The sequence below is a fragment of the Spironucleus salmonicida genome, chromosome 8 (assembly GCF_000497125.1).
Source record: "Spironucleus salmonicida strain ATCC 50377 chromosome 8, whole genome shotgun sequence".
In the NCBI taxonomy this organism is placed as follows: domain Eukaryota; phylum Fornicata; order Diplomonadida; family Hexamitidae; genus Spironucleus; species Spironucleus salmonicida.
The window spans coordinates 997152-1022289 of NC_090603.1; the positions used below are offsets into that span (position 1 = coordinate 997152).

Genomic DNA, 25138 nt, shown 5'->3' on the forward strand with positions numbered 1-25138 from the left:
AATTAATTAAATGGATCGACGGCAGTAACGTATTTAAAAAATTGTTGATGCACTTATTTAAGAAAATATATCCTCTGGATAATCTTAGGATGATTTTGAGAATATTAATATCGTTTAGTCATCGGAATCTTCAGAAAAATCTAATTCTAGTATTTCACTCTAAGATGAAGAGAATTTCTATGAAGATTAAGATAAACTTATTGTAGTTTAAGAAAAAAAATCGTAATTGAAGCGAAATAGAAATTATGTTGATCCAGCCCTGATAAATAAACCAGTGGACATTACTGAAATTATTAAAAACCCTCAAATCTTATTATCATAAAAGTAAAAGTAAACATAAAATCAGTCCAACGTAACTTAAAGTTAAATAATGACTTAACATACGTAATAATAGTTGATTCATACTTGTAAAATATCGAATAATAAAGTTTTCTAAAATGCAGAACCTACTATGTTATCAGCTTCTTATTCTTAACAAGAACATACTACCCAATCAGTAACAGATTAATAAACTACTAATTTAACACCATTCAAGCTGGATAATCAAGCCTGGACTTAACATCTCGCTGTTACACATGCCTGGAACACAATGGCTTATAAATAATCTACAATAAAAACCTAAGTATAAATATAAGAAAATTAACAAATAAATACAAATAATCAGTAGTAATCAGTTATCTCAATTTTTTCAGATTCGCGAAATCGAGCATTTTTGAGCTATCTTGAGGTCGTGTTGAACAGTGAACTTTTAGCTAGATTTGTAGTTGAGAATTATCAAAAGTAAACAAATTCTGATGACTTTTATCGTTTAAATCTTAGCAAGTAACTCCCCGATGAATTCGATTATCGACGCGGAATGGAGGCTTTTTACCGCAATCAGGAAGTATCAAATGGAGTAAAATAAGCTGTTTTTGAGGGGAAAAGGTAAGAAAAAGATAATAATATCATAGTATAAAGAAGTGCAATAAATATGAATTTTGATTCTCAAAGTATATAAAATGATTGCGAAAAAAGCATAAATACAGGCATCAGCATGAACTAGGAATAGGGAGGGAATTAGACCTTCAGTGGAATTATTAATGTAAAGTTTGAGCCAGCAAAACGGGGATTTCTTAACAAATTTTATCAACTTGCAGGTACTCCACCAGTGCCAGTGCCAGGTGTATTGTCTGTTTAGCAATAAACCGATTTATAGCTTAAAGTTGTAAAGAATCAGAAAAAGTAAAATTTTGATGATACTGTCACTTTTATTATTATTGATTAAACAGATCATGATTTATCACTTTTCTCATTTTAAGAGCTTATAAAAAAAATATCAGTATGCACTACTTTAAAAATTGTAAGAGGGCGTGGCCGAGCAGGACGTAAACTTTTTGATGTACTTGAAAAAGTGAAGGAAATCCGACCAGATTTACTGGAAGAGGACATTTTTATGCAATAAAAAATCAAGTACGAAAGCGGAGTCTCATACAAAGCTAGTCTTTAGGGTGTTTATTAGACTATTTAAGGTGTGTATGATGATAAATTGGTAGGTGATTTGGAAGTAGTCGATAACGCTGTGTAGGACTTTAGAATTCTCGATAAGGATATAATTGATTTTCAGTTTGCAAATGAGTGTGAAAATTGGTCACATAGATGGTTTCCATGGTCTGAAAAACCAATAAAAACTGGGTTTAAATATACAGACCCAGCAACAAACCAAGGATATAATACTGTACATGAGTTTAAAATTATAAGAGAATAACAGATGGAAGATTAGTAAAAAAAATTATAAAAATTTTTGGTTAATAATGATGTAAATACGATATAACTGCTGATAAATGAAAATAAATTTAAAGAGGCAAATTAATGCTATTAGAGATAATTATAAAATGTAACTCCATAATATTTATGTTTAAATTAAGTAACCGAAGAAAATTTAGATATAGTATAAAAAATCTTAGGGCCATATAGATATAAAGTTTTGGATTGATTAAAAGATTATTAGGTTTTACTTTAATATATATTATTTATTTTTATAGTTCATAATATTACCACATAATTTTTTTTAATATATAATAATAGTAAAAATTGTTTTAGATTTCCGCCATTTTGATTACCTTTCCACATTCAAAATGACAACATGCCAGTCTCCATCTCTTACTAAGATCAAAGCTTTATCTGAATCTATCAATATGTTATAAACATAATCTCGTATTGATGTAGAATAACATAACCGAGTTGTAGATACTCGTATTTCATCCATGGAAGAACGCGTTAAGAAAAATCAATAATCTGATAAATCTAAATTTATGCTTCTGAATGATCAACTCACCAAGCTCTAGCAGGCTTTCCATGCTGAAAAAGCGTCTCGTGAACTTTTGAACAAGAGAAAAACTAAAGAAATTGAACTTATAGAAACTGGTTTGAAAACTTCTTTTGAAAATGAAATGCATGTAAGATAAGAATTAGTATAGCGCTTAACTAAAATGGCTGATGAGAAATTAACTAGTGTTTCTGAATCTCTTAAGAAATTATCTAATGAACGTGAAGTTTAAGGTGATAATGTCAAAATTTTCATGAGAGAAAAGGTTACTGACGTTATTTAAACTATGGCTAAGGATAGAGAGGAAACTGATGCATAGTATAATTAACTTACCTCTGAACTTGATCGTCAATGTTAGGAAATTAGAGAAATAATATACAAAGAATGCTAAGAAAGAGAAGAATAAGAAAGTCATTTCAAAGAAACATTTACCTAGGTTTGTAGCAAATTATAATAAAGATTAGTAACAGAGCGCGAAAAGAGAGAGTAGACCGAATAATAATTATTGGAATTATTAGAAGAAGTTTGCGTAAAGGTTGAAGAGAATGTCGGTAAGTAATTCTGAAATGAAATTTTATTGCTATTTTATGTTGAATCTTTTAATACTAATTAATTTCAGATAAAATTTAGTAATTATAGTATTTTATTAAAATTATTTTCTATATTTATTCTTTATATATAATTTAATATTAGGTTATTATATAGTAATATACTATATATTTATTATATACAGGTTTATTTAAAATTAAACTTGTGGTAGATCATTTGGGATAATATTTATATTTACCCCTAAACTCAATATTTTCTCATAAACTGATTCTACCTTATATACGAATTATCAGATATATATAAATAAAAACTGATTCAAAATGCGTACATATAAAGCTTACACAGTTTCTGCCCTACTTATTAACTTTGCCATGGGTACTGGTGTATTAAACCTACCTAAAACAGTTGCTAACGCATCTATTTTAGTATCATTCGCCATCTTAACATTAGTTACTTTTCAAGCGTATTTACTGGCCAGATATACATTAGATTCTTTGGCACGAACATTTGCAATTCAACGTACAACTAGTGAATAATAACAGTAAATACCTCATCTTGGTAGTACGGAAAACATCATGATTTCCTATGAAAATACTCATGGATTTATTGCTGAAAAGCCTGACTACCAGATTCCAAACAATTTTACTTTCTAGTTTTCAGAATTATGCCATATTTATTGGGGTAAAACTGGCTTTATTATATACTAGGTAACTATTATATTTTTCCTCTTTGGAGCTATTTGGGGTTATGCATCCGTTGTTGCGCAATCAATCAGCTCTGTTGTACCATTTGGAGCTAATTGGGAGTGTGCTGACCCATGTGGAGATAGCTATTCTGAAATTTGCAATGTGGCGTATTATATATGGACATATGCGGCATTAGTATATTGCTGCATAATGGTATTTTTTGATCTATCTAATTAAAATATTTTATAAGGAATATTTACTATTTTCCGATTAGTATCTGTTGGAGGAATTGCCTTAATAACTTTTATTAGCATATTTATTGGACCTTTTAACCCAGATGGTTCAAATGTAAGTAATGAGGTTAAATAGGTATACATTCAGGATACCCCAATATTTTAATTTAGTACACAATCTTTTGGCTCAATATTCTCATCTTCAGCATATGCTATTATTTTACATTCATGCATTCCGAATGTAGTATAACCTACAATGATTGATTAACAAAAGTACCTTAATCATTCTATTACAGGGGCTTTTTTGATAATGTACGTAATTATGGGTTTTGTATCATACCCAGGAGGATTATATTTTGGAAATTTAGGAAATTAACTAATAACTCTAAATTTAATCAAGTGGGATGGTAAAAGCTGGAATGCAACATCATAACCAATTTGGGCAGCTATATTATCAAATATAATTCGTATTCTTCCGCCAATCTATGTCTTAGGGGCTATACCCATAAATGGAATAACCATGGCTGATAATGTGGTTGCAATGTTTCCAACATTAAAATCAAAGAAATATTTTATCATATCTATAAAACTACTGTGTGTTATCCCTCCAATAATATTTGGAGGCTTTTTTAGATGCATAAGTGATATTATTAATATCACAGGTTTATTTGGATTTGTTGTTCTATTAGCACCAGCTTTTATCCTAATAAAAGCAAAGAAAAATACGAAGGAAGCCTTCGGACTGGTGGCAACACCATACTCGGGATTTTGCGATTAAGATTGGATAATTATACTGATCATGATGTTTAATATCATTGGGTTTGGCTTTGCTTTCTATACAGTCATCGTAAATTTTAAAGGGACATCATGAGTTTTAATAATGTATATAATATAAAATATAAAATATAAACTCATTTTTTACTTTTCCTTTGCTCCCTGACTTGCCCTTTTCTACATCTTTATACACAAAAAGAAATTTAATAATAAATAAAATTAATAACATAGTGCTAATACAGACACCTACACCTTCTGTTAGTGATAGAGAATAATAATAATTAGCGGTATCACCATTATTTCTAGATGTACTCAAAATAGTTATCAAGGCCATAATTAGCTTAAATACCGCAAGCATATAGTTTAAAGTGAAGAAACTCTCAAAGGAACTTAGAATAGAAACTATTTCTGGGATAATAGATGTGCTTCCAGCTACACAGGATAAAAACAAATGCTTAACTTAAGTGCTGCTATATTCGGAATCTTTATCAGTCGAGAAGATGAACTACACATGAAATTACACAAAACATATCAATATTATTGCATTAACAGCAACTGATACAATAACCACAGTTAGAATTAATTTGCAAACACGCTTGTAGTACCGTTGCTTATAGTGTAGAGCCGCAGCCGAAAAGAAGCAATAGCTCAGGGCAGTGGGAACGACTCTAAAAAACTATCCATAAAGTGAGAAGGAAAACAAGTCGTAAATAGCATCTTATCGTTATGAATCGTTTGTATATGTCTTAAAAATTTAAGCATGTGAAAGTAATACGGACATTGGAAGAACTATTAAATAACACGTTCTAGGAAGTCCAAAACGAAGCATCTATATTAAGATAGAAACTTATTTTTTGTCACGAAACCCTTTAAATATCGCCATAAGATCCGAATTAAAATAATTTCGTATAGTAACACCAAGCAACGACCGACCTTCATTGATACCAGTCATCCAAACACCCAAAGAGAATTCAGTAACAACAAATGCTACAACTGTGGGCCAATTATTAACTGGGACATCAGCAATGAAGTATAACATGGATTCTACAGCAACTCGAACAAGAGCACTGATACATAGATGACAAAATGTTATGAAGGTTCTTCCTTCTGCTGTAAATTTTATTATGTTAACATTACTTAAAACATTGAAAGCATATGAGCAGCCAACTTATACTACGATTGAATAATAATACGATTTTGCTACCCCAAAAATAGTTTATGTGTACACAGCTATTAGAGAATTGACTATAAGAAACACAGGTAGAAGGAGGTAATATAGATAGAATAGAGAATGATAGTATGCCTTCATTTCTTCATAATTTTTGCTGGCAATGAAGTCGGCAGCATGTAACGCATAACTGAACATTAACTGATTTGGTAGAGTTTATCCTAAGATTAATTTTAAATTATATGTCACATTTATAGCGTAAATACAGTCCTATCCAAAGTTAATTTGTTAAAAGTAGAAAGAGACTAGATCTGCAACTGCCAATAGTAGCATTCCAAGAAACATTGGAAAACACTATTCTACTACAATCCATAAAATATTAGTACTAAGGATACGTACTGAATGCGCTGATAATTCAGATAGATCCATTTTATCGAACAAGACTATATGTTATATTAATTTAAATAAAATATATAATTTGCTATTTATTTTTTATGTAATTTAATAGAATTGAACCAATAATAAAAAACACTACGAATACATTCATGCGAAGAAGCTCTTGAGCCAGTAGAGATCCGCCTGGAAAACAAACTTCCTCAGCCGCTAATATGCGAATTCCTGGCGCTTTATGAGAGTGAGGTTAGTGCGTAGGTGCACCTCGCTATCCACCAGGATGCTTTGAGCGAGAAACTGCGGCAGAGACGTCTGGATCTCGAACGAGGTCTCTTTGCACCCAGCCCATGTCTGGTCTGGGATTTTCACGGATCCTTCCGCAGTGACAAGCTGGATTCCGTCATAACCGTCAGAGAGCAGCAGTGAAGTGCTCTGGGAAACGATACGCGGTGATTAAATCTAGGGAGCCGTAGTATCTAGGATCTCCAGCTGATGTGCAGCCCTGACCTGCTGGAGCAACGTGCGCGCACCTTCCGAGAACAGAGCCAGCTGCGCAGTTTGATAAGCAATGCAGTACTCTAAGTCCCACGACTCAGATGTTCCGCTGCATAGGATATCCAGAATCTCCGCCGTGAGATCACTGGCGATCGCGTTTGCTTCCATTCTTGAGAATATGTAGTAATATATAATAGTTTCCCTGGTTTAATGGCACTATACGTCAGCTCGTCAGAACACGAGTACAGGGCCCTGGGTGTTCCGCTAGCGCGATACAGTGCCGAGACTACTAAACTGGTCTAGCTCATGCGTTAGCCTCTGTCCAGAAGTTCGTGCGTGCAGATCGCCGATTTAGTGAGCGCACTCGGCGTAACCCTGATCTCGGCGCTCGATATTGACCCGGTATCCATGCAGATAATATCCAGTTACTGCATGTGCGCGTGCTTCCCGTGCCAAGTGGTGCACCAGGCCCTGGAGCGGTATGGGCATCGAGACTTCTCCTTGGTGATCGAGGAGCGTGCAGATATCTTCCTGTTCCACGTAGCCAACGGGGTTATAACTAAATCTACCAGCTTCGATAATACGCGTAGCGAGATTCGGACCCTTCTTAAAACCATCGCACATAGCGTAACGCGGTATGTCGTAGTGGAAGGAAGGGCTCCTGCAGTTCGGAAGTATCTGTAGGAGCATATCGAAGCTCTGAATGAAAAGTAGATTCTGGATCTCACGGCTGACTGGGCCATGGCATCCCAGGTAGCTACGGAATGCGATAGAGTCAAGATATTGCTCAGCGGGCAGCCAGTTGACGCTAGATAGTTTATTGTGCTGGCAGGAGCTGACGTACGGATACAGAAGGGTGCCTTCTCGGCAGTCATAAACTGCTAGCCCGGGGATATGATAATGCAGTCCGGTTGCACGTACTTCAACCACACGCGGAAGGCACCGCTGGAGTACATCGACACATATGATTCTTCATCGGTCCTAAACCTCCATACCCACCAATTCAGCATGCCTTTTGCATTCTAGGACGAGCAGCTGCACGCCTTTATCCACCGGGCGCTTGACATGTTTGTTCTGGTGCAAGGTATCCCGTTAGATCTAGCAGACAGCCTGCGGCGCTCAAGCTCGTGCATCGTGGAGGACATGATCGTCTTTGAATCATGCCAGACTTACTCAGACGGCGTGTTCACCCTCTACGGTATCTACGACAATTCTCTTGTAGGAGTTGACTGCGTCGCCACGGTGGAGGGGAGCCTTTTCTAGTTTCTACGAGATTTTCGCATCCAGAACATGGAGGGCCTCCCCTTCCTGCACGTTCACAAAGCTGTGGCCTACGGCGGGTTCACGCTGTTCGCCCGGCAGGCAACAGTAGAGACCTTGCAGGAATATTCCTGTCACAGCGAGCGGGCGCTGGTACTGCATGATCTGGTCCAGAAGCTAGCGTTGCTACGACAGTACGGCGTTACCTTTGCCAACCTGTCTGCTAGGAACGTCCTGGTCACACCTAGTGGCAGTATGCTATTTAACCAGTTCGCACTGGAGCCTGTCCCAGAGGACGTGACCGTACGCCAGCTAGGGAAAATTGCCCAGGTGATGCTCGAGTTCCATCCTAGGGGCTTCTCCCGCCACGAGATATTACCGCACGCAACTTACCTCCAGAAGCAGTTCCTTATGCAGGCAGACCTGCCCAGTATCCGGCTGGAGGATCTGCTCGCAAACCCCCTGTTCATGTCTGACGACTAAAAGGCCCAACTGATGGAGCAGTACCAGAGGTCCAAGGCTGGGTCCTGCCGCTACTTCGAGCGTCTCACTGTCGAGCTCGGCATCGACCCGGTAGGAATTGTGTGTGGTCTGAAGGAATTCACCCAGACTGGACGCAATGGGGCACATGGTATGGCCGGCGGTGGGGTAGACAACGCGACGCGGTTCGTACGGAACCAGCTTGCCCACTTCAGCGGCCGCCACGAATACACCTTCAGGCGGAAGCCCGTGCAGTTTTCGGCACCAGGAGAGCTGCTGCGCTTCCTGGAGACTCGAGTCGGAGGAATATTCCAGGTCGTGTACGACTGCTACCTGCTAGAGCGCTACGGTATGGAGCTGTTCCGCAGGCACAGTGAGGGAAAGCAGTCAGATCTGGGCAAGCCTCTTCGCTCTGGTAATGAGGGCAACCGTCTGGTCTGAGTCGGTGCCATCGTGATCTGAAATCGGCTCCTGGGATGGGTCGAGCACCGGGACGCCGCGCACGAGCGGCTCGCGGGAGATCGCGTACTCCTACCTCGCTGGAAGCTTTGGAGTACGAATAGCAGTTAGGGCATCACTGCTAACTATCGGCTGGGAGTCGGCCATGATCGCGGAGACCCGCTGCGCGAATGCGTGTCCAGAGGCGTTCATTCGGATTTTGGAGCGGCCCCAGAATGAGCAGGAAGGCCCCCGCATCAACCTACGCGAAGCCCAACTCGCACTTCGGTCGCTTCCTGCTGGACACCTATCGTACGTATGATCTGGATGCGGTGCGCGATGACTCCGACAGTGAGGTCGCACTAGCGATGGCTATACCATTGGAGCGCCTTCACTAGCACGAGACCATAGTGCGGCGGCTTGGCCCCAGAGGAAAGGTTGTTCCGTGCTCACCCTTTGCCTGTATACGCTGGCTGGATCGAGTGCTTGAGTGACGTCTTCTCCACTCCAAATGCCAGAGGTCCTAGTGATGGAGATCGGCACCAAGGACCCGGCCACCTCAGATTTCGTATCGCGCCTGCTCTTTAACTTCCAGGTGATGGACGACAATAAGGCAGCTTAGCAGCGCAAGCTGGTTGGCCGGGTACAGCCGTTCGTGACCGAGGCCGAGTACGACTTCACGCGGCCATACTTTGAGAACCTCCTACTTATCCAGAGGAATGACGGCAAAGAGCCATAGGCGAACTCCCCTATGCTGTATCGGCGCTACTCGGTCTAGACTGCACCGTTCGGCTGCCAGCACTACCTTCGCGCATGCGAGGTGGTCTGCCCCCAGTGTACCGCCCCGTATCCCTGCCGCTTCTGCCACGACGAAGAGCAGGACCACGAGCTACCCTTCCGCGAGGTAGCCCGGGTGGTGTGCTGCAGCTGCCAGCTTGAGCAAGACCTGCACCAGGTCTGCGATGGATGCGGATAGGTCTTTGGGGACTACTACTGCGAGAAATGCGCCCTCTTCGACAGCCTCGGCAACCAGGCCAAACCCATTTTCCACTCCGGCAGTCTCTGCAGAGTCGGGGTGGCCGCGTACTACCGGGACTGTACACTCTGCGGTCAGTGTATTCTCCGAGAGTGCTTTGATTCCCACGTATGCAAGCAAGAGGACACTTGCCCAGTCTGTCTGGGAACCCTCCGTGACTCCATCTACCTAAAATCTGACCTGCCATGCGGCCACCAGCTGCACCAGCACTGCCTCCAGGGGTGCTACGACGACGGCAACTACTCCTGCCCGATCTGCAGAAAGAGCACTTTAACTGTAGAAACAAAATAAAAAATAAAAGAGAATTGGCTTAAGTTTATAAAAAAAATTAAAGTTCCATTATTTTTAAAGGGTTTATATAGTGAAATATCATGTAATGATTGCTAATAAATTTTTATTTGGCCAAAAGTTAATTATGGATACTGCTGTCCAAACTGTGACAGCCTGAATACGTTTGAAACATAGGCAACAACAAGGGATAATTTCATCAGTTATATTAAAGGAATAGAAGAACCGATAATTAATTATATGGATTAATTTGAAGAAGCTTTTGAAAACGATGAGGGGTGAACCTAAATTATTCGTTTAACTTTGATATTAATTGATTAATTACTGTAATATATATAATAATTTATATAATAAGGCAGTTTCTAATTTTAATTAAAATGTTATAAAAATTTTAACAAAAAATTAACCAGTCTGATATGAATTGGGTAACCTAAAATATTGATATGCTTAATTTACCATTTGAAGATGGTTTTACAGCGTTATAGCATGCAGTTCTCATGAATAATGTTGAAATATCATCACTCCTTATTCATCAAGCAGGTTATTAAAGTCTGGAAGGGTTTTCAGCTCTAATGTTAGCAGCATCAAATGATAATACAACTATCATTCCTCTTCTTCTCTAAGCAGAGGCAGGTCTCGTTGACTGTGAAGGGAAATCAGCACTTATTTATGCAGTTGAGAAATAAGCTTTAAATTCAATTTAAATTCTTATTAAATATGAGTCAAATTTGGTAGATCGTACTGGAAAATCTGCAATTTCATATACTACTAATGCCGATATACAAGATTTTTTGGCTTAATTTGAAATTTTGAGACCAACTCATGAATAGTTCCTGGAGGTTTTTGAATGATATCAATTTAGAGTAACATATAGTGTATATTAAAAAATATTATACAGTAATTATGTATATATTATTTTAAATGTTAATTTGTCACTTATGGCTGAATCCAATACTTTCATTATGAAAACGAGAACTACATTATCTAATATTACTTATTTCATGTCAGTATAACCAATAATAACTCTAACAGACTTCACTTAAAATTCAATCCCTTCCTCATCTTAACTACTTCATTCTCTTTATACATAAACCTGCAAACTGGGCATTTACAATTTCTCCCTGTTAAATCTTTCAAGCATCTATCGCAAAAACAATGGCCACAAGGTAATATAATCCCTAAAGGTGTTGTTTTACAAATTTAACAAAAATTCTGCTTTTATAGAATGAAAATCTAACTCTAGTTAGAATGCTGAACGGTATTAATTTACGTCAAATCCTGGCGTTTTTATTAGATTTATGCATTAATTTCATTATATTATGTATTTTAAGTCAGTATTTCTTAATTAACTTAATCTACTGCTTTTTATAATTTTGAAATGAGAGACTCCAATGATTTTGATACTAGTGAGTGTTGGGACTAAACTTATTATGAAATAAGCTCTTGATTATTACAGTTAAAAACTTTTTAAAGTCTTTATATTTCATCTAATGCTATTGCTAGTTTGTCGTCAAATTTTTGTAATAATGATGTATCGAAAGTCAATGCAATTGGCTTCCCAGAAGGAATAAATTTTGGAGGCGGAATTGAAATCTTAGGAATAATAAATACTGATGTTTCTTCTAGAGCATCACACGCTATATTATCATCAGATAGACCATTTTCTAGCTAGTGCAGTAAATTTTCGTATTGTGTAATTGATACTGAAACTGTATTATTGAAAAGATGCAGTTCTTCTTCGTTAATTGTTTTAGTTGCTTTAAGTGGTACGTGAAAGTCTAGGCTCTATATTACATTAATATTATCTTGTAAAGCTGTTATTTAAGGAATTGTTGTTAATAAATTTTTTTATGGTTCTTAAATATTAATTTATATATCCTAAACTTCTTAAATATTTTACGGAATATAAAAATTAATATTTTCTTCTTTTTCTGGTAGTTACAAATCGTTCAAAGACTGAATTACTAATTTTAAATCTAATTATTTATTAGATTATATACTGATAATTTTTTCATTTAAGATTTTTATTTATCCTTACAATTCTCCGTTTGTAATAGTCAATTATTACAACTTTTCACGAGCTACTGATTATAAACATTACCCTTGTTTTAGTCTTCTGCTCCAATCATCTTTGAAAAGGCATAGAATATTGGATTATATTTCCAATATCTATTACTAATATACAAAATCAATATAACTCTGCTTCAACAATGCCTCCTATGAAATAAAGTAAGTAAATAACGACTAAGATATTTACTTTTCATCAGTCAAACTTTATGATTCTGATTCTTCAAACTTCTCTTTAAATTGATTAAATTGACTAATAATATTGTTAATTTTATTTTTAAAATCTTAAAATGATGTATTATCAGTTGATTAAACTGTTGTAATAATTTTTATCCAAGAAAGGTCAAAATTATGTTCAATTGGCTATTTAATAGTAGTTGAGAGTAATTACGATTATAATAACATCAACGTTGTTATCCATCCTATATTTTCTAAATTATTCTCTAATTTATCATGTTACGAAAGATATTTATTCTCTTAGTCTGAAAGTAGATCATGTTGATTGTTTAGTTCATCTTTAAGCTCATTTATCTCTTTTTCATATTATTAAAATGATTTTTCATAACAAAATCTAGCCTAAAGATAATCAAATTCCGCTCTTTTGATTTCGGAACTCATTATTAAAGTGAAAATATATTTTTTACTTTTATATTATATGTAATATAATAGATCTTAATTATTCTGTAAATAAATAATATCACATATCAATCATCTCCCAAAGTTAATCTGTAGCACTTTACGAGTCACTATATTTAATTGGCTTAGCAATTTCTTCACTAAGTACATATCCTACTTCTTAATCTTCCCAAAATACTCCTGTTATCTAATGAAATAACTAGCATGCTGCTTCAATTTTTTACTATTCTGACTATTTACTGGTCGTATTTTTATTAACTTCTTTAGTTAAGCTTTTTAACTGTTCTACTAGGGCATTTCGTTCCGTTAAAAGAGACTTTGCCTCTTTTTTCAAATCAGAAACTTGGTTAACTAAATTTGATACTTCTGCATGCTTTTACGTAGGCTCCTATATATTAATTCCTTTTAATTCATTAATAGTTGCCACCTAATCTTTAATTTGTTATGTTTTTTTCTATTGTTCAAACGAAATTTTTGAATTCAGACCACGCTTCATTTCTAGAATTTAATGTACTACTTAAAGTTCCCCACCAGCTTGTAAATCTGTAAGAGCAATTTATAGTGCAGCTGAAACTTCTTTGAATGAATTCATTTATTAATTTTTAAAAAGATTTATAAATAATTAATCTATATAACTAATATAATTTAATTTACGAAAAAAACGTATAAAGCAGCTATTCATATTTTAATGATTAAAACCAATTTATAAGGATACTTATACTAATAATAAAGCTATAAATAATGATTATAATTTGGGTAATACTGTACTATGTATGGGCTGTAGTTTGGAAAATACTGCTGTCTGGACTGCCGGCTGATTTGCGATCTTGGGGATGAGAATAAACCGATCTTTCATTCAAAGGATCAAAACCAGTGCGCAATTGGTATATAAGCTTAATCTATCTACTGTGATAAATGCAACTGGTGCTATCATATGAACTACTTCGCAGACCACCAGTGCCGGAAAAGTTATGGAAATTGCTGTTGCTGTCTAGAGGACCTCGATAACAGTAACAAGCCAAAGATAGCGCTCAAGTGTTCCCACTGTATCCACTTACATTGCTAGTAGATGATACTGGAGGGGAATGACATCAAGTGCCCTGTCTGCAGGAAGTCAATGCTCTGTGAGGAGTAGATAGATGATTACAAATACTAGTTCTAAAAACTGCAGGATATGTACTTCTTCTATTCTAACTAGGCAGTATATGGTTGTTATGATTGCGACGAACGGTTTGAGATATTCGAGCACCCAGTTGGGGTGTTCTGCATGTATTGTTAGACCCCAAACTGTTATCTCGTGGAAAGGCTGCATGAAAGTTTTGTGGATTTAAAGATACTTACAGTTGAAATATGCAGGGGTAGAATGTTATTCTATTTTCATAAGCTAGAATTCAAAAATCAAATCTAGGTATATTTCGATTATATCTTGGTTATTTTTAGTGCAAATATTTACCTAAAAATAATAGTAGATGGCTAAATCATTATTCATAGAGAAGAGATTTTATTAATAACTCACATGCAGCTTAAAATTTCTAAGAAGATATTATTGTTATATAAATATTATTTTTATTTATAACGTTAATTTTTAATTTAATCTTTACTAATTATAGCATAAATATTAAATGATTAACATGATTTTATATTTTATTACGTTTCAATTTTGCAATATTTGAAATTTTCTAGTAATACATAATTGATTTATATTTTTAAGAAAATACTTTACTTTTAATGTTAGCTATTTTTTGTATGCTAACCTTATAATTTTATAAATACTAATAAGAAGTAGATTATATCAATACTCTATAAAGCAGAATGATGGAGTATATTTCTAAGATCATAAGAATTTTATCTTACTTTAATCTCTCTATAATATAAAGTTTTATAAAAAATATTATATATCAGGATATTTAATATCTATTTACTTCAAGTTATAATTTAAATTATATATTAGTATTCAGATTAGAGTTAAATATAACCGTAGTAATAAAAATAATATTTTCATATTAGTCTAACCTTTTTATAAATTAAAATATAATAGATATTATACAATATTTCATTTAATCTTTTCAAAAATGAATTTCGATGAACTTCTAACATACCACTGCTAGTTACTTAAAGATATTCCAAAATCATCAAAAATTTCCGTATTGATAAATTTATATGAGTTATCACCAGTATTATCACCAACTAAATCACTTGGAATTGGAGTGTTTCATTCAGCAGTTGAAATAGGAGGCTATGAAATAGCTTATGGGGGCACACGATGTGAAGGGACTGGAATATTTTTTGCTAAGCCATTAACAGTACCACATCCTGCTAGATTTTTTAAGCAAATTAATATGGGTCCCAGTAAGCTTAATTGCACATAAATAGCAGATTTTTTGATTAAAAATAAAGACATTTTTAGTGGTCTTTCGTATCATATTATTTAAAAAAATTGTAACCATTTTTCTGAGTTTCTATCTAAGAAATTAAGTGGTAAAAAGCTTCCTGAATACGTAAACAGAATAGCAAAAATTGGGAGTAAAATGGGATGTTTTGGAGGAATTGGAGAAATTTTAGGGTTTGAAGAGGGGATAGGTCCGGATATTGGAAGATCAAATGATGGAATCTGATAAGATTCATCACACTTACTATAATATGTTTTATCTTTTTAGGCGTACTTACAAGAATCATCGTAAAGTTAGGCTTATTCAGTAAATATCTTATAATGCAAATTACATATTACGTTGTAGTTTAAAAATGCATACTACGTAGTATCTATTTTTAATTATTAACGTTGAAAAATTAAACCAATATTTAAAAGTAAGGTAAAACCAACACAACTTATTTAGTAATAACAATCTTAACTGATCTGGTATATTTATATAACAGCCATTTACTTATATCTTGACATGAAATAACTTCATAGATTTTATAGTAATAATGCGTTATTAATTAATACAAATACTAAACAAAAGTGTAAAATACTTCTTACATACCTGATATAGTTACTAACATGATACTATTACTATGATTTAGTATGATTTTGTTAGTCTTCTAATGATTTTTAATTAAGTTATGTTATATATTTGTGATATCATATTTAACATATAAAAATAGTATTAAATATCATTATGTAAATAACGTTTTAAAATATTTATTACAAATCTTAACTAAACTCTAAAGTAATTTGCCTCTATTATTATCTGATTGAGATAATATTTTCATAATAAAATAGCAGTAAATTAATCTACACTTTTAAAAAATTATAATCTTCATGAATAAAAACGAAATAATATAAATATTTAAAACAAATTAGTTATATTGATTCAATTTTTTTAGCTCACAGTGTATTATTTTATCATCTATCAGCTATCATATCATTTATACTTTAGATAACAAGTATATAATGTTTGTATAAAAAGATCTATTGATAAAATCAAACTTATATTTATTAACTATATAAAGATATAATAACTTTATATACACTTCACTATCCATTCCATTAGAAATGCCTTGTGATCATGATTGTAAATGTGAACCTATAGAAGAAGATTACTGCTAGGAACAATTTGAAGAATTTTCAGAAGAGACACCTGATGTTTATTCTTAGAAATAAATCATTGGTTTATCTATTGATTCTAATAACTCAAGATTTGGTGTCCCAGGGTAAGTAAACTTCCGTATCACAAATGTAGCATTAGCACTTACCAATGAATAGCAATGCAAGCATATCATAAGTGTTTCTTATGGAGAATTTAATGAAAAGTATGTCATTGCAAGATTATTACCGGGTGTAGTCGAAAGCTTAAGCATTGATATTTTAATACCTGCTTCTTTAGTAGAATAATAAATATCTTTAAGTGTAGAGGGTGGAGACTGTGGTGCAGTTGATGTTGTAGGTATCTTAGAATATGTGAAAAATGAGCCTACACATGAATAATAAAACGAGATTGTGAATGATTTCATGGAATCATCTTCAGAGTCCGAATAACCAGTAATCAAAACACTTTAATAATAAAGAGATGAAATGCTTAAAGAGAAGCTATAAAAAGCTGCAGAAAAGGAAATTTAAAAGGCAAAAGAGATGAAAAATTAAATTCCTGAATTTAGAAACTTTAAATAATTGCAAATGCGTGATGACATTACTGGAAGAGGCAAAGAATGTAAAGTTGGAAACAAAGTTATGATGAAATATGAATTACGACTTACCAATGAGAAAGGTAAAGTTTTAGATTCTACAAAGGGAAACTAAAAATTCAAGTTTACTGTTGGTAGAGGTGAAGTCATTAAAGGATGGGATTTAGGTATTCCAGGAATGAAAGAAGGTGGAAAACGTACTATAATTGTACCTCCCCATTTAGGATATGGCGGTTAACAAACTGGTCCAATTCCTGCTAACTCTATTTTATATTTCTCAGTAGAACTTGTTTAAGTGATATGAAATTTTATTAATTGATTTATTTTTCACTTGTATAATATTATTAAAATAAACTACTATAATAACTGATTGAGAATTTTTATTATTGATTATTTATATACCACTAAAAACATTAACCATTTTAGTTCTTTATCGAAGTTAGTTGGGTAAATATTATTATGCTGAAATTATCATTTAAAATACGATATAGGAGTTAGCATCAAAATATTGCAAGAGAATAGTAAATTATTCTTAGACAGTAACGATTTACGATTAATTTATACTAAAAATAGAAAATATTATTACAACTATAAAATCAATAACCTACTAAATTAAAATATAAATGATTAAATCGAATAATAAAAATAAATTCATTCCATTCTCTAAAGTAAAATAGCTTAAATAGGATAAAGATTCTTTGGCCATGTATCTGGTATTTCACTTTCCTTTATGATAAATCCTGCTTGTTTAACAATATCTTCAAAAAGATGGAAGTTTCTTAAAATATTTGCATCTGTTGAATCGAACATGAAACCTTATGTGCATAAATTGTCTTTAATTACTATATATTTTGTCATTTTTGCAAAATTTTTGAACATTTATAGCAAATCTTGATCAGTTAGATGCCCTATTACCCATTAGATCCAGATTAGATCATATGTTTAATCAATTAGAAACAATTATGCTTCTTAAATATATTTTTATCTAGTACATTTCTAAATGACTGAATATTATTAATTGTTTTCGACTGTATCCACACTTATGAATATCTTACTTAAAACATGTTCTGTTACTCTGCCAATCCCAGCACCAACATCTAAACATAGGTTAGCTACTATATCATAATGTTAGAGAATATTTTTAAGATACTTTACACTCCATTGTGTCTCAGGTTCATGTACATATGATAATCCTCCTAACATTCCATCAATTGTAGGGGAAACGTTACATTGGTAGTGATTTTTTGAAATATTGTAATACTATTAGCTATTTTTCATTTTTTCAACAATTAATTCATAAGATACTTCTTGGTTAGATGGTATTTGAAGACCTTTCATCCATAATAATTAATTCTAATATTACATTTATTAGATAGTAAATATTATTCAATTATATATATATTTACTTTAAATCAGAATGTCCTTCATTCAATTGAGTAAAGATACGCTTTTTTAATGCACATATATTTATAAATAGAAAGAGTATTTTTGTTTACTATAATTCTAAAATACTGATCTAATAGTTTTTAAGGATAAATAGTCATCTATACTATTGATTAAAGATATTAAAATGCAATAGATTACTAAAACTGATTAAATATAATTATCATCATAACTTTCTATTCAATTCGAATCTTACACATAAAAACTATAATTTATATAATTACTACTTTTTGCTTAAAATTAGTATTAAATTACTAAATCATAAAAATCAATACATTGTAAAGATTTGGTTACATCTGAATCACTTAAGCTAGGTTTTCTATTCAACATATTGCCATTTATTCAAATAAAAGAGGAATTATATTTTTTAAATTTAGCTAGCTAGATTCATATATTTATAAACCAAGATTAATAAATTGTAAAATTTGCAGATAACCTTTCTTATGGGATAAATATTATAAAATTTGAAACAATTGAACTTCTACTATCAGTTATTCAATAAATAACTGAGAATATGGCAAAAATAAATATTTAAGTAACAGTGGAGAATTTTAAGCTTAATCATCATATTTAAAATACAAATATATTTGATTGTTTGATAATTAAATATTTGAAGAAGCATCCTACTGATACTTATTTCAATTAGTTTCAGTTTATTGGCTAAAAATCTTAGATTAAAATATAATGCACAGATAATTTTTTAATTTTATTTTAATTATCTTAAAGTATAGGCTTAATAAATATTAACAATATTATATAGGTGTATTATTTACAATAAACATAATTTATTATATAGTTATAATAAGGTTAGCTTATATTTTTAGAGTCAACTAATGTATAAACTATTATTGATTATATATTATTTTACAAGGATTCACATCATTTAAATCTTATATAATTTTATTCACTATAAGATAAATTTAATGTTAATTGTAAGCATTTAGATGTTCTAAACTTCCAGATATATTTTAAAAAATATTTTGAAATACTAATTTATTTTAAGGCTAATAATATTGATTTCAGATTAACTAAATCTTTAGATAAATAGTTTGATATAACGTAAGATTTAACTGTTTCCAACCAAGCTTTATCAGAGTATGATTACTTTTTAGTTGATTGCATTTCATTATTATCAGCAAATTAAACATACTTTAATAATTTTATTAAACATCAAGATATTTTAATTTAGTATTTATTAAAATTTAGTTGTAATAACAAATTCATGTCAGGATTTTATTTATTAAGATTATTGTACCATATTTTATATGGACGTAATTGCAATTAAAAATCTATTGCTAATTATACGTTATTGTATGTACAAAACGAGTAGAGTCAATTATTGTAATTTTTTGATAGTATCCCATCATAAATTTAAAAATTTTATATATAATTTATTGAGTAAGCAAATTTTGATAACATTTTAATTTAAAGTAGTCTTTTCATCATTAATTCCGAATATATGGTAAGATACAAACATAATTAACAATTAGATGAATTTTTAGGAACCTTATTTTAGATATTTAAAGATAAATATGTTATTTAAATTGAAAACTTAAATAAGCTATTAATCTTTCAAATTTTGTCTATTAATTATTCATAGAAACATATTTTATCCTAACATTATAGGTTATATGATATTAGTTAATTTATTAAATTAATTACATATTATCTAGACTTAGACAATAATTCTGCAGGTTTTTAAATAATTACGCTTTACTTATCAACATTAATGGTGCATCTAGTATTCATATAAGATATTATAAATTATATTTTTCCTTTTCAAATTGCATTTAATATTTAAAATTTTGTTCAATTTTAACACGATATATCTTATTTTCCTAAGTTTTGCAAATTATATTTTGAAAATATTAATCACGGCTGTATTTTTTGGAACGATAAAATACGTTAAAAAACAAAAGATTACTTACTACTTATTATTAATAATCAAACAACTCGTTCAAAGAGGCTTAAAACGCTAGTATAAATGCTCAAAAATAATATTATTGATAATGAATTTAATATTCCTTTCTAAGACCATAATATGTAAATTGGTGGTATGTTATTGTCATCTTCTATGATTGATAACTAATTAATTTAGTAGTATGTTGACCATAATTTAATGCAAATTGATAATAGTTTCTTACAATAATTTAATAGTTATTATTTATCGGTGTATTAGAATAATCCACTTTAAGAATTTGTACTAGATTAGCTTTTTGTAAAGTACTTAAATGAACCAGATATTATTAACAGATTGAGCATACTGTTTGCTTTTCTTATTATCTAGTTATAAAATTAATACAAATTTAGTTTATTTTAATCATTTACAAATACATTAATAAGTAATTGTTAACAAAACTTGTTTAATGATGTATTTATGTAATTGATAATTCTTAATTGTAGCAAATAATTAGGATAAGACTAGTTTTTTAACAATATTATAGACTCATCTTTATATGATATCATTATTAATTATTTATTAGAATTTTTACTTAGTAATTAGCAAATTATTAATTAAAACATACCAATTATAGTTACAACAAGACATTTAATTCTTATATTCAGTAAAATACTTTACTATTTTTCATTTTATGATATTTTTTTGTTTGATTAAACCAATAAAAGAATTGAAATGGGTTATATTATCTGTTATCTATTAATTATTTCATAATATGATGATTCTTCAGAGTTAATCAATATTTATGTAGAAATATTCCATAGTTTTTATAAAGAAGATATTTTACAATGCCCTTAATTATTTATAGCTATTTTATTTTTAACTAACTCCAATAAATCTATAAATCTGTTAAAAGTAATGTAATCAAAAGTCCCATAAATTTTATCATTTTTACCTAAAGCAATTTATAATTTGTATATTAATCTATAAACTTCAACCATATAGCTTATTTTAGAATAAGATTATTTCATTAGTACATTTTGCGCTTGGTCTTAGTTCTTTAAATAATAATTGAAAGATTAAATTGATATTAATATTGCAGAAATTAAATCCCAATTAGAGTTAAACTCTTAGTATAGTGTATTATCATTATAGTAATTGTAGCAAATATGCTATGATATATCAATATAATTTTAGTTTCCTTTTGAGAATTCGTGTATTTATAGCTACGACTAATAGATATACTTCTAACAATATAATTAAAATTCTGACAGTAGTATTTATGACTAATTATATTATTTTAACTTTCTATCAACAGAGTATGATTTGATAGCAATTATAAATAATTTAGCAGAGAGCCAGGCAACTTATTTAAGCGATATAATTATTTTACTAAATTTACTGCATTCTAAATTAGAATTATATAATGAATTTATTTAATCTGACATTTTATTAATCTCAGCTATTTGTATTTTAAAAAATATTCAACTGGTTCAAAATACAATTGATAATTATTTTGATAATTAAATTCCATTTATCGACGGTATATTTTTATAATTTATCTCATTTTTAGATAGTAATATTAAAATATTCAACATTAATACTTTTAAATAACAGTTAAAGGTTGATAATAACTAATAATATATTAGCCTTAAGTAACATATTTAGCTTGTTGTTTAAAATCTTAAATTCGTATTTATCAACTTAGATATATCTAACACGAGTACTAACGATTAATTTCAATTATCCACCCTTATTATTAATGAACTAACAAATTACGAAATTCTTCGTGATGAAGTATAAGTTGACTTTTTATTGAATTTCTATTTCAAAAACTATTCAAAACTCGCAGTAGAAGATCATATTTAACTTTAGAAATATCTTACTAAAATTTTTAACTCTCAGAAACTTAAAAATATTTCTCCCATGATCCTTATTCTTTTACTAATTTTCTATTTTGATGCCCAAGAAATAGCAATGAAGTTCATAAAATTAATAATAGGTGAATTTAGAATCATAGAGTAGATTACATTATAGTTGTCAATATTCGGACAATTTTTAATTAATTAAGATATCAGTAGTCTATAAAGGCTCTAGATGGTCGAAATTTTTACAGAAAAATTTACAGTCACTACAGATGATAAATAGCAGATATTAAAGTAGTTAAAAGATATTAGGGAAAATACTGATTTGAACAGTGTTAAAATTGGATTTGTAGGATGCCCTTATGACGTTGAATCATACTAAGTAACTAATATGATCAACATTGTGAAAACAGAATTATAGATATCTAAATCATTCGATGGTAATTATAGCAAACAACTCCACGGGAAATCTAATTTGCGTGAAATAACAAGATCATTAATTGATTATATAATCCAAACTGAGTTTTATAGCAATGATAGCAGCAAAATAAGTAGTTGTTAAAAAATAGTAAGAAGCTTTATTCTCATTTATATTCATGCTTGTATATAAGATGAGGTTAACACTGATATTCATACGAATATTGTATTTAAGAACCATATTTTGACGTTAGCATAAGATTTTCATATCATATAAAATGTATTAGAGTATTAATATAATTTTATTGTTTACTCTTTTATAGTTAAATTTGATTGGATGAGTATATCTAAATAAGATATTTTTAGCAGAGTCGTATAGAATACAGTGTAAATTATCTATGATGACTTATATAGTACCCTTTAATTATAGAAAATACTGATTCAATTGATTTGTCAGAATACCGCATATGATAACGTGGAAACAGGGTTAATTATTGTATTATTTTCGTTATTATAGTTTGATAGTAAGTATGAAAAATCTATTATAATTATATAAAATATACTTATACAGAGATATAATTATAGTACTTATTTATAAAAAATATTCCCGCTACCATTATTTGATTTACTAAAAATTTAGCCTACATTACTTATAACTACTCAGATTAATAATTCGTATATAATTTGGAATAATAATTGTTATTAAGACTATAATTAAAATATTTGTCATTATTACTTTAATGGTCATTAAATTGGTAATTTTTACGATTTAACTGGTATTCATTTGTAATTGTTTTAAGACAAAGAACTAATTAATAATATTATTTTACAAAATTATATTTAAGATAGTAATAGTACTTCAATACAAATCAATGACTAAAAAAGTTTTTATAAACAATTCTTATCTAACTTCTAATTTTTTTTAGAAACATAAAATATTATATAAATATTTAAATATCTAGAATTTTTATAAATTTCTCTTACTAATATTACTAATATCTCATATTTATTAATATAGGATGACTTTAATTTCTTTATTTACTCTCTTTTAACTGATACTTTCTTAATAGCAATAGTTATAAATAATGATACATATAAAGATAAATTTTAAGATCTTCTAAACGCTATAACGTATAATATTTCATAGTATAATCATATTATTAATAATGACTATGGGATCATGCTTCTAAAATAGTTATTATTATTTATATATGACCCCAGTCTGACAATGCTGTCTCTTATCTAATGTTTTTATGATATTATATGTAATTTGGTCTTATTCACATCAACATTATTTAAAAATTATGATGTTCGTTTGTAAATAACAAGATTTGTAGTCTAAGATCAGGTTTATGGAATGGATATATTTTCATTTTATATTTGTAAAATTGATGGTAACTAAATGTTAAAATAAGTATGTTATTATTGTATAAAATTATTATGCTCCCAGTCTAAAGAGGTAGAAGAAATAGTTTTATAATATTGTACAAATAAATAATAGTTATTAGAAATATCAACATTGCCATTTATTTTTTAACAAGTACCGATTTCTATTGAGTAATCAACTACTTAATTTTAGAATGAATTCTTTATTGATATTGAAAAAAATAGCTGGCAAGATATCTTTAATAACATTATTGATTGACTTCACTCACTAGTTTTATTTGTCTCATCTGTGTCACCCTCAATCAGTAGCTTTAGATTACTGTTTACATAGCACCATTTTTTTATTCGTTCAGCATTATATTATGATTTAAATGAAACTAACTCGAATACTTCTGGATGTAACAAACTGTATTCATATAATGACTGAGCGAGTAGCTTTGGTTTTGAAATACTCCTTAAACTATAATAATATTTTAAAAATTCTCTCGCCTCATCTTAGACTATTAAAGGTAAACGCATTCTAACAAGGTTCGCAGTGATGCAATTTTTATTAATTTAAATTATATAAAAGCTGTATCTACATAAATCTTCTACTTTATGTGCATTTCAATTCTATATTAATATGAATATAATGGCTATTTATACAGATTTTATCTAAAAATTAGAGAATATATATAATAAAATTATTATTGTTTTAACAGAATCTCTTTTAATTATATGGAATTTACTATTAAATTCATGGAAATAATTTAACACTGAAATCTTTACTATATTAATAATACTTTATATGTATGAATGTCTTTATTTATGTAAGAATTATTTAAAAAGTTAATTAGTAAATGAGTAATAATAAAATACAAAAATTAGCTTTATTAGATTTAATTTTTTACTATAAATGATAATTATGAAATAAAGATAAGTCAGATTTATTTCGATTATTGTATCTAATTTAATGAATATATTGTTAAAGTAATGAATAAGGTATTATAATTTCCATTTATCATTTATTGGCTTAGACATTTCTCATGGATAATTTTATTTAAAAAATAGAAATATAGATAAAAACCTGATATGATTATATAAATATTCTATTATATAAATAATTATTAATCATAAAATAAATAATTCAAAAGTTTAAATAGTTAAGACTGTATCAATATTTAGTTTATTTGATTATATATTAATAAACTTTATAGAAAA

The 25138-nt window shown here is 30.4% G+C and overlaps 15 protein-coding genes and 1 pseudogene across 15 annotated transcripts; 11 read left to right on the top strand and 5 right to left on the bottom strand. All coding sequences in view use genetic code 6, as the record gives it.

The window, feature by feature from the left end:
• Positions 1-10: 10 nt before the first annotated feature.
• On the top strand, positions 11-1972 carry SS50377_28325 (uncharacterized protein; the record flags this gene model as incomplete). The annotated part of the gene is made up of 1 exon (XM_067912099.1): positions 11-1972. The coding sequence occupies one exon, from the start codon at positions 11-13 to the stop codon at positions 1970-1972; it is 1962 nt and encodes a 653-aa protein (XP_067761121.1).
• A 142-nt stretch (positions 1973-2114) lies between these two features.
• On the top strand, positions 2115-2870 carry SS50377_28326 (putative SF-assemblin; the record flags this gene model as incomplete). Its single annotated transcript, XM_067912100.1, has 1 exon — positions 2115-2870. The coding sequence occupies one exon, from the start codon at positions 2115-2117 to the stop codon at positions 2868-2870; it is 756 nt and encodes a 251-aa protein (XP_067761122.1).
• A 304-nt stretch (positions 2871-3174) lies between these two features.
• SS50377_28327 (putative Amino acid transporter) lies at positions 3175-4644 on the top strand (the record flags this gene model as incomplete). Its single annotated transcript, XM_067912101.1, has 1 exon — positions 3175-4644. The coding sequence occupies one exon, from the start codon at positions 3175-3177 to the stop codon at positions 4642-4644; it is 1470 nt and encodes a 489-aa protein (XP_067761123.1).
• Positions 4645-4728: 84 nt separating this feature from the next.
• Positions 4729-6144, bottom strand: SS50377_28328 (Transmembrane domain-containing protein; annotated as a pseudogene).
• Positions 6145-6258: 114 nt separating this feature from the next.
• On the bottom strand, positions 6259-6771 carry SS50377_28329 (uncharacterized protein; the record flags this gene model as incomplete). Its single annotated transcript, XM_067912102.1, has 1 exon — positions 6259-6771. The coding sequence occupies one exon, from the start codon at positions 6769-6771 to the stop codon at positions 6259-6261; it is 513 nt and encodes a 170-aa protein (XP_067761124.1).
• Positions 6772-6813: 42 nt separating this feature from the next.
• Positions 6814-8784, top strand: SS50377_28330 (uncharacterized protein; the record flags this gene model as incomplete). Its single annotated transcript, XM_067912103.1, has 1 exon — positions 6814-8784. One exon carries the CDS (start codon positions 6814-6816, stop codon positions 8782-8784), a length of 1971 nt encoding a protein of 656 aa, XP_067761125.1.
• A 188-nt stretch (positions 8785-8972) lies between these two features.
• Positions 8973-9275, top strand: SS50377_28331 (uncharacterized protein; the record flags this gene model as incomplete). Its single annotated transcript, XM_067912104.1, has 1 exon — positions 8973-9275. One exon carries the CDS (start codon positions 8973-8975, stop codon positions 9273-9275), a length of 303 nt encoding a protein of 100 aa, XP_067761126.1.
• A 17-nt stretch (positions 9276-9292) lies between these two features.
• Positions 9293-10387, top strand: SS50377_28332 (RING finger and CHY zinc finger domain-containing protein; the record flags this gene model as incomplete). Its single annotated transcript, XM_067912105.1, has 1 exon — positions 9293-10387. The coding sequence occupies one exon, from the start codon at positions 9293-9295 to the stop codon at positions 10385-10387; it is 1095 nt and encodes a 364-aa protein (XP_067761127.1).
• A 95-nt stretch (positions 10388-10482) lies between these two features.
• Positions 10483-10956, top strand: SS50377_28333 (Ankyrin repeat-containing protein; the record flags this gene model as incomplete). The annotated part of the gene is made up of 1 exon (XM_067912106.1): positions 10483-10956. One exon carries the CDS (start codon positions 10483-10485, stop codon positions 10954-10956), a length of 474 nt encoding a protein of 157 aa, XP_067761128.1.
• Positions 10957-11140: 184 nt separating this feature from the next.
• SS50377_28334 (RING finger domain-containing protein) lies at positions 11141-12790 on the bottom strand (the record flags this gene model as incomplete). Its single annotated transcript, XM_067912107.1, has 1 exon — positions 11141-12790. The coding sequence occupies one exon, from the start codon at positions 12788-12790 to the stop codon at positions 11141-11143; it is 1650 nt and encodes a 549-aa protein (XP_067761129.1).
• A 79-nt stretch (positions 12791-12869) lies between these two features.
• SS50377_28335 (uncharacterized protein) lies at positions 12870-13400 on the bottom strand (the record flags this gene model as incomplete). Its single annotated transcript, XM_067912108.1, has 1 exon — positions 12870-13400. The coding sequence occupies one exon, from the start codon at positions 13398-13400 to the stop codon at positions 12870-12872; it is 531 nt and encodes a 176-aa protein (XP_067761130.1).
• Positions 13401-13577: 177 nt separating this feature from the next.
• On the top strand, positions 13578-14624 carry SS50377_28336 (RING finger domain-containing protein; the record flags this gene model as incomplete). The annotated part of the gene is made up of 1 exon (XM_067912109.1): positions 13578-14624. The coding sequence occupies one exon, from the start codon at positions 13578-13580 to the stop codon at positions 14622-14624; it is 1047 nt and encodes a 348-aa protein (XP_067761131.1).
• Positions 14625-14880: 256 nt separating this feature from the next.
• Positions 14881-15423, top strand: SS50377_28337 (PPPDE putative peptidase domain-containing protein; the record flags this gene model as incomplete). The annotated part of the gene is made up of 1 exon (XM_067912110.1): positions 14881-15423. The coding sequence occupies one exon, from the start codon at positions 14881-14883 to the stop codon at positions 15421-15423; it is 543 nt and encodes a 180-aa protein (XP_067761132.1).
• Positions 15424-16301: 878 nt separating this feature from the next.
• SS50377_28338 (Peptidylprolyl isomerase) lies at positions 16302-17234 on the top strand (the record flags this gene model as incomplete). Its single annotated transcript, XM_067912111.1, has 1 exon — positions 16302-17234. One exon carries the CDS (start codon positions 16302-16304, stop codon positions 17232-17234), a length of 933 nt encoding a protein of 310 aa, XP_067761133.1.
• A 347-nt stretch (positions 17235-17581) lies between these two features.
• Positions 17582-18295, bottom strand: SS50377_28339 (putative S-adenosylmethionine-dependent methyltransferase; the record flags this gene model as incomplete). The annotated part of the gene is made up of 1 exon (XM_067912112.1): positions 17582-18295. The coding sequence occupies one exon, from the start codon at positions 18293-18295 to the stop codon at positions 17582-17584; it is 714 nt and encodes a 237-aa protein (XP_067761134.1).
• Positions 18296-18500: 205 nt separating this feature from the next.
• Positions 18501-24197, top strand: SS50377_28340 (uncharacterized protein; the record flags this gene model as incomplete). The annotated part of the gene is made up of 1 exon (XM_067912113.1): positions 18501-24197. One exon carries the CDS (start codon positions 18501-18503, stop codon positions 24195-24197), a length of 5697 nt encoding a protein of 1898 aa, XP_067761135.1.
• Between the last annotated feature and the right edge of the window lie 941 nt (positions 24198-25138).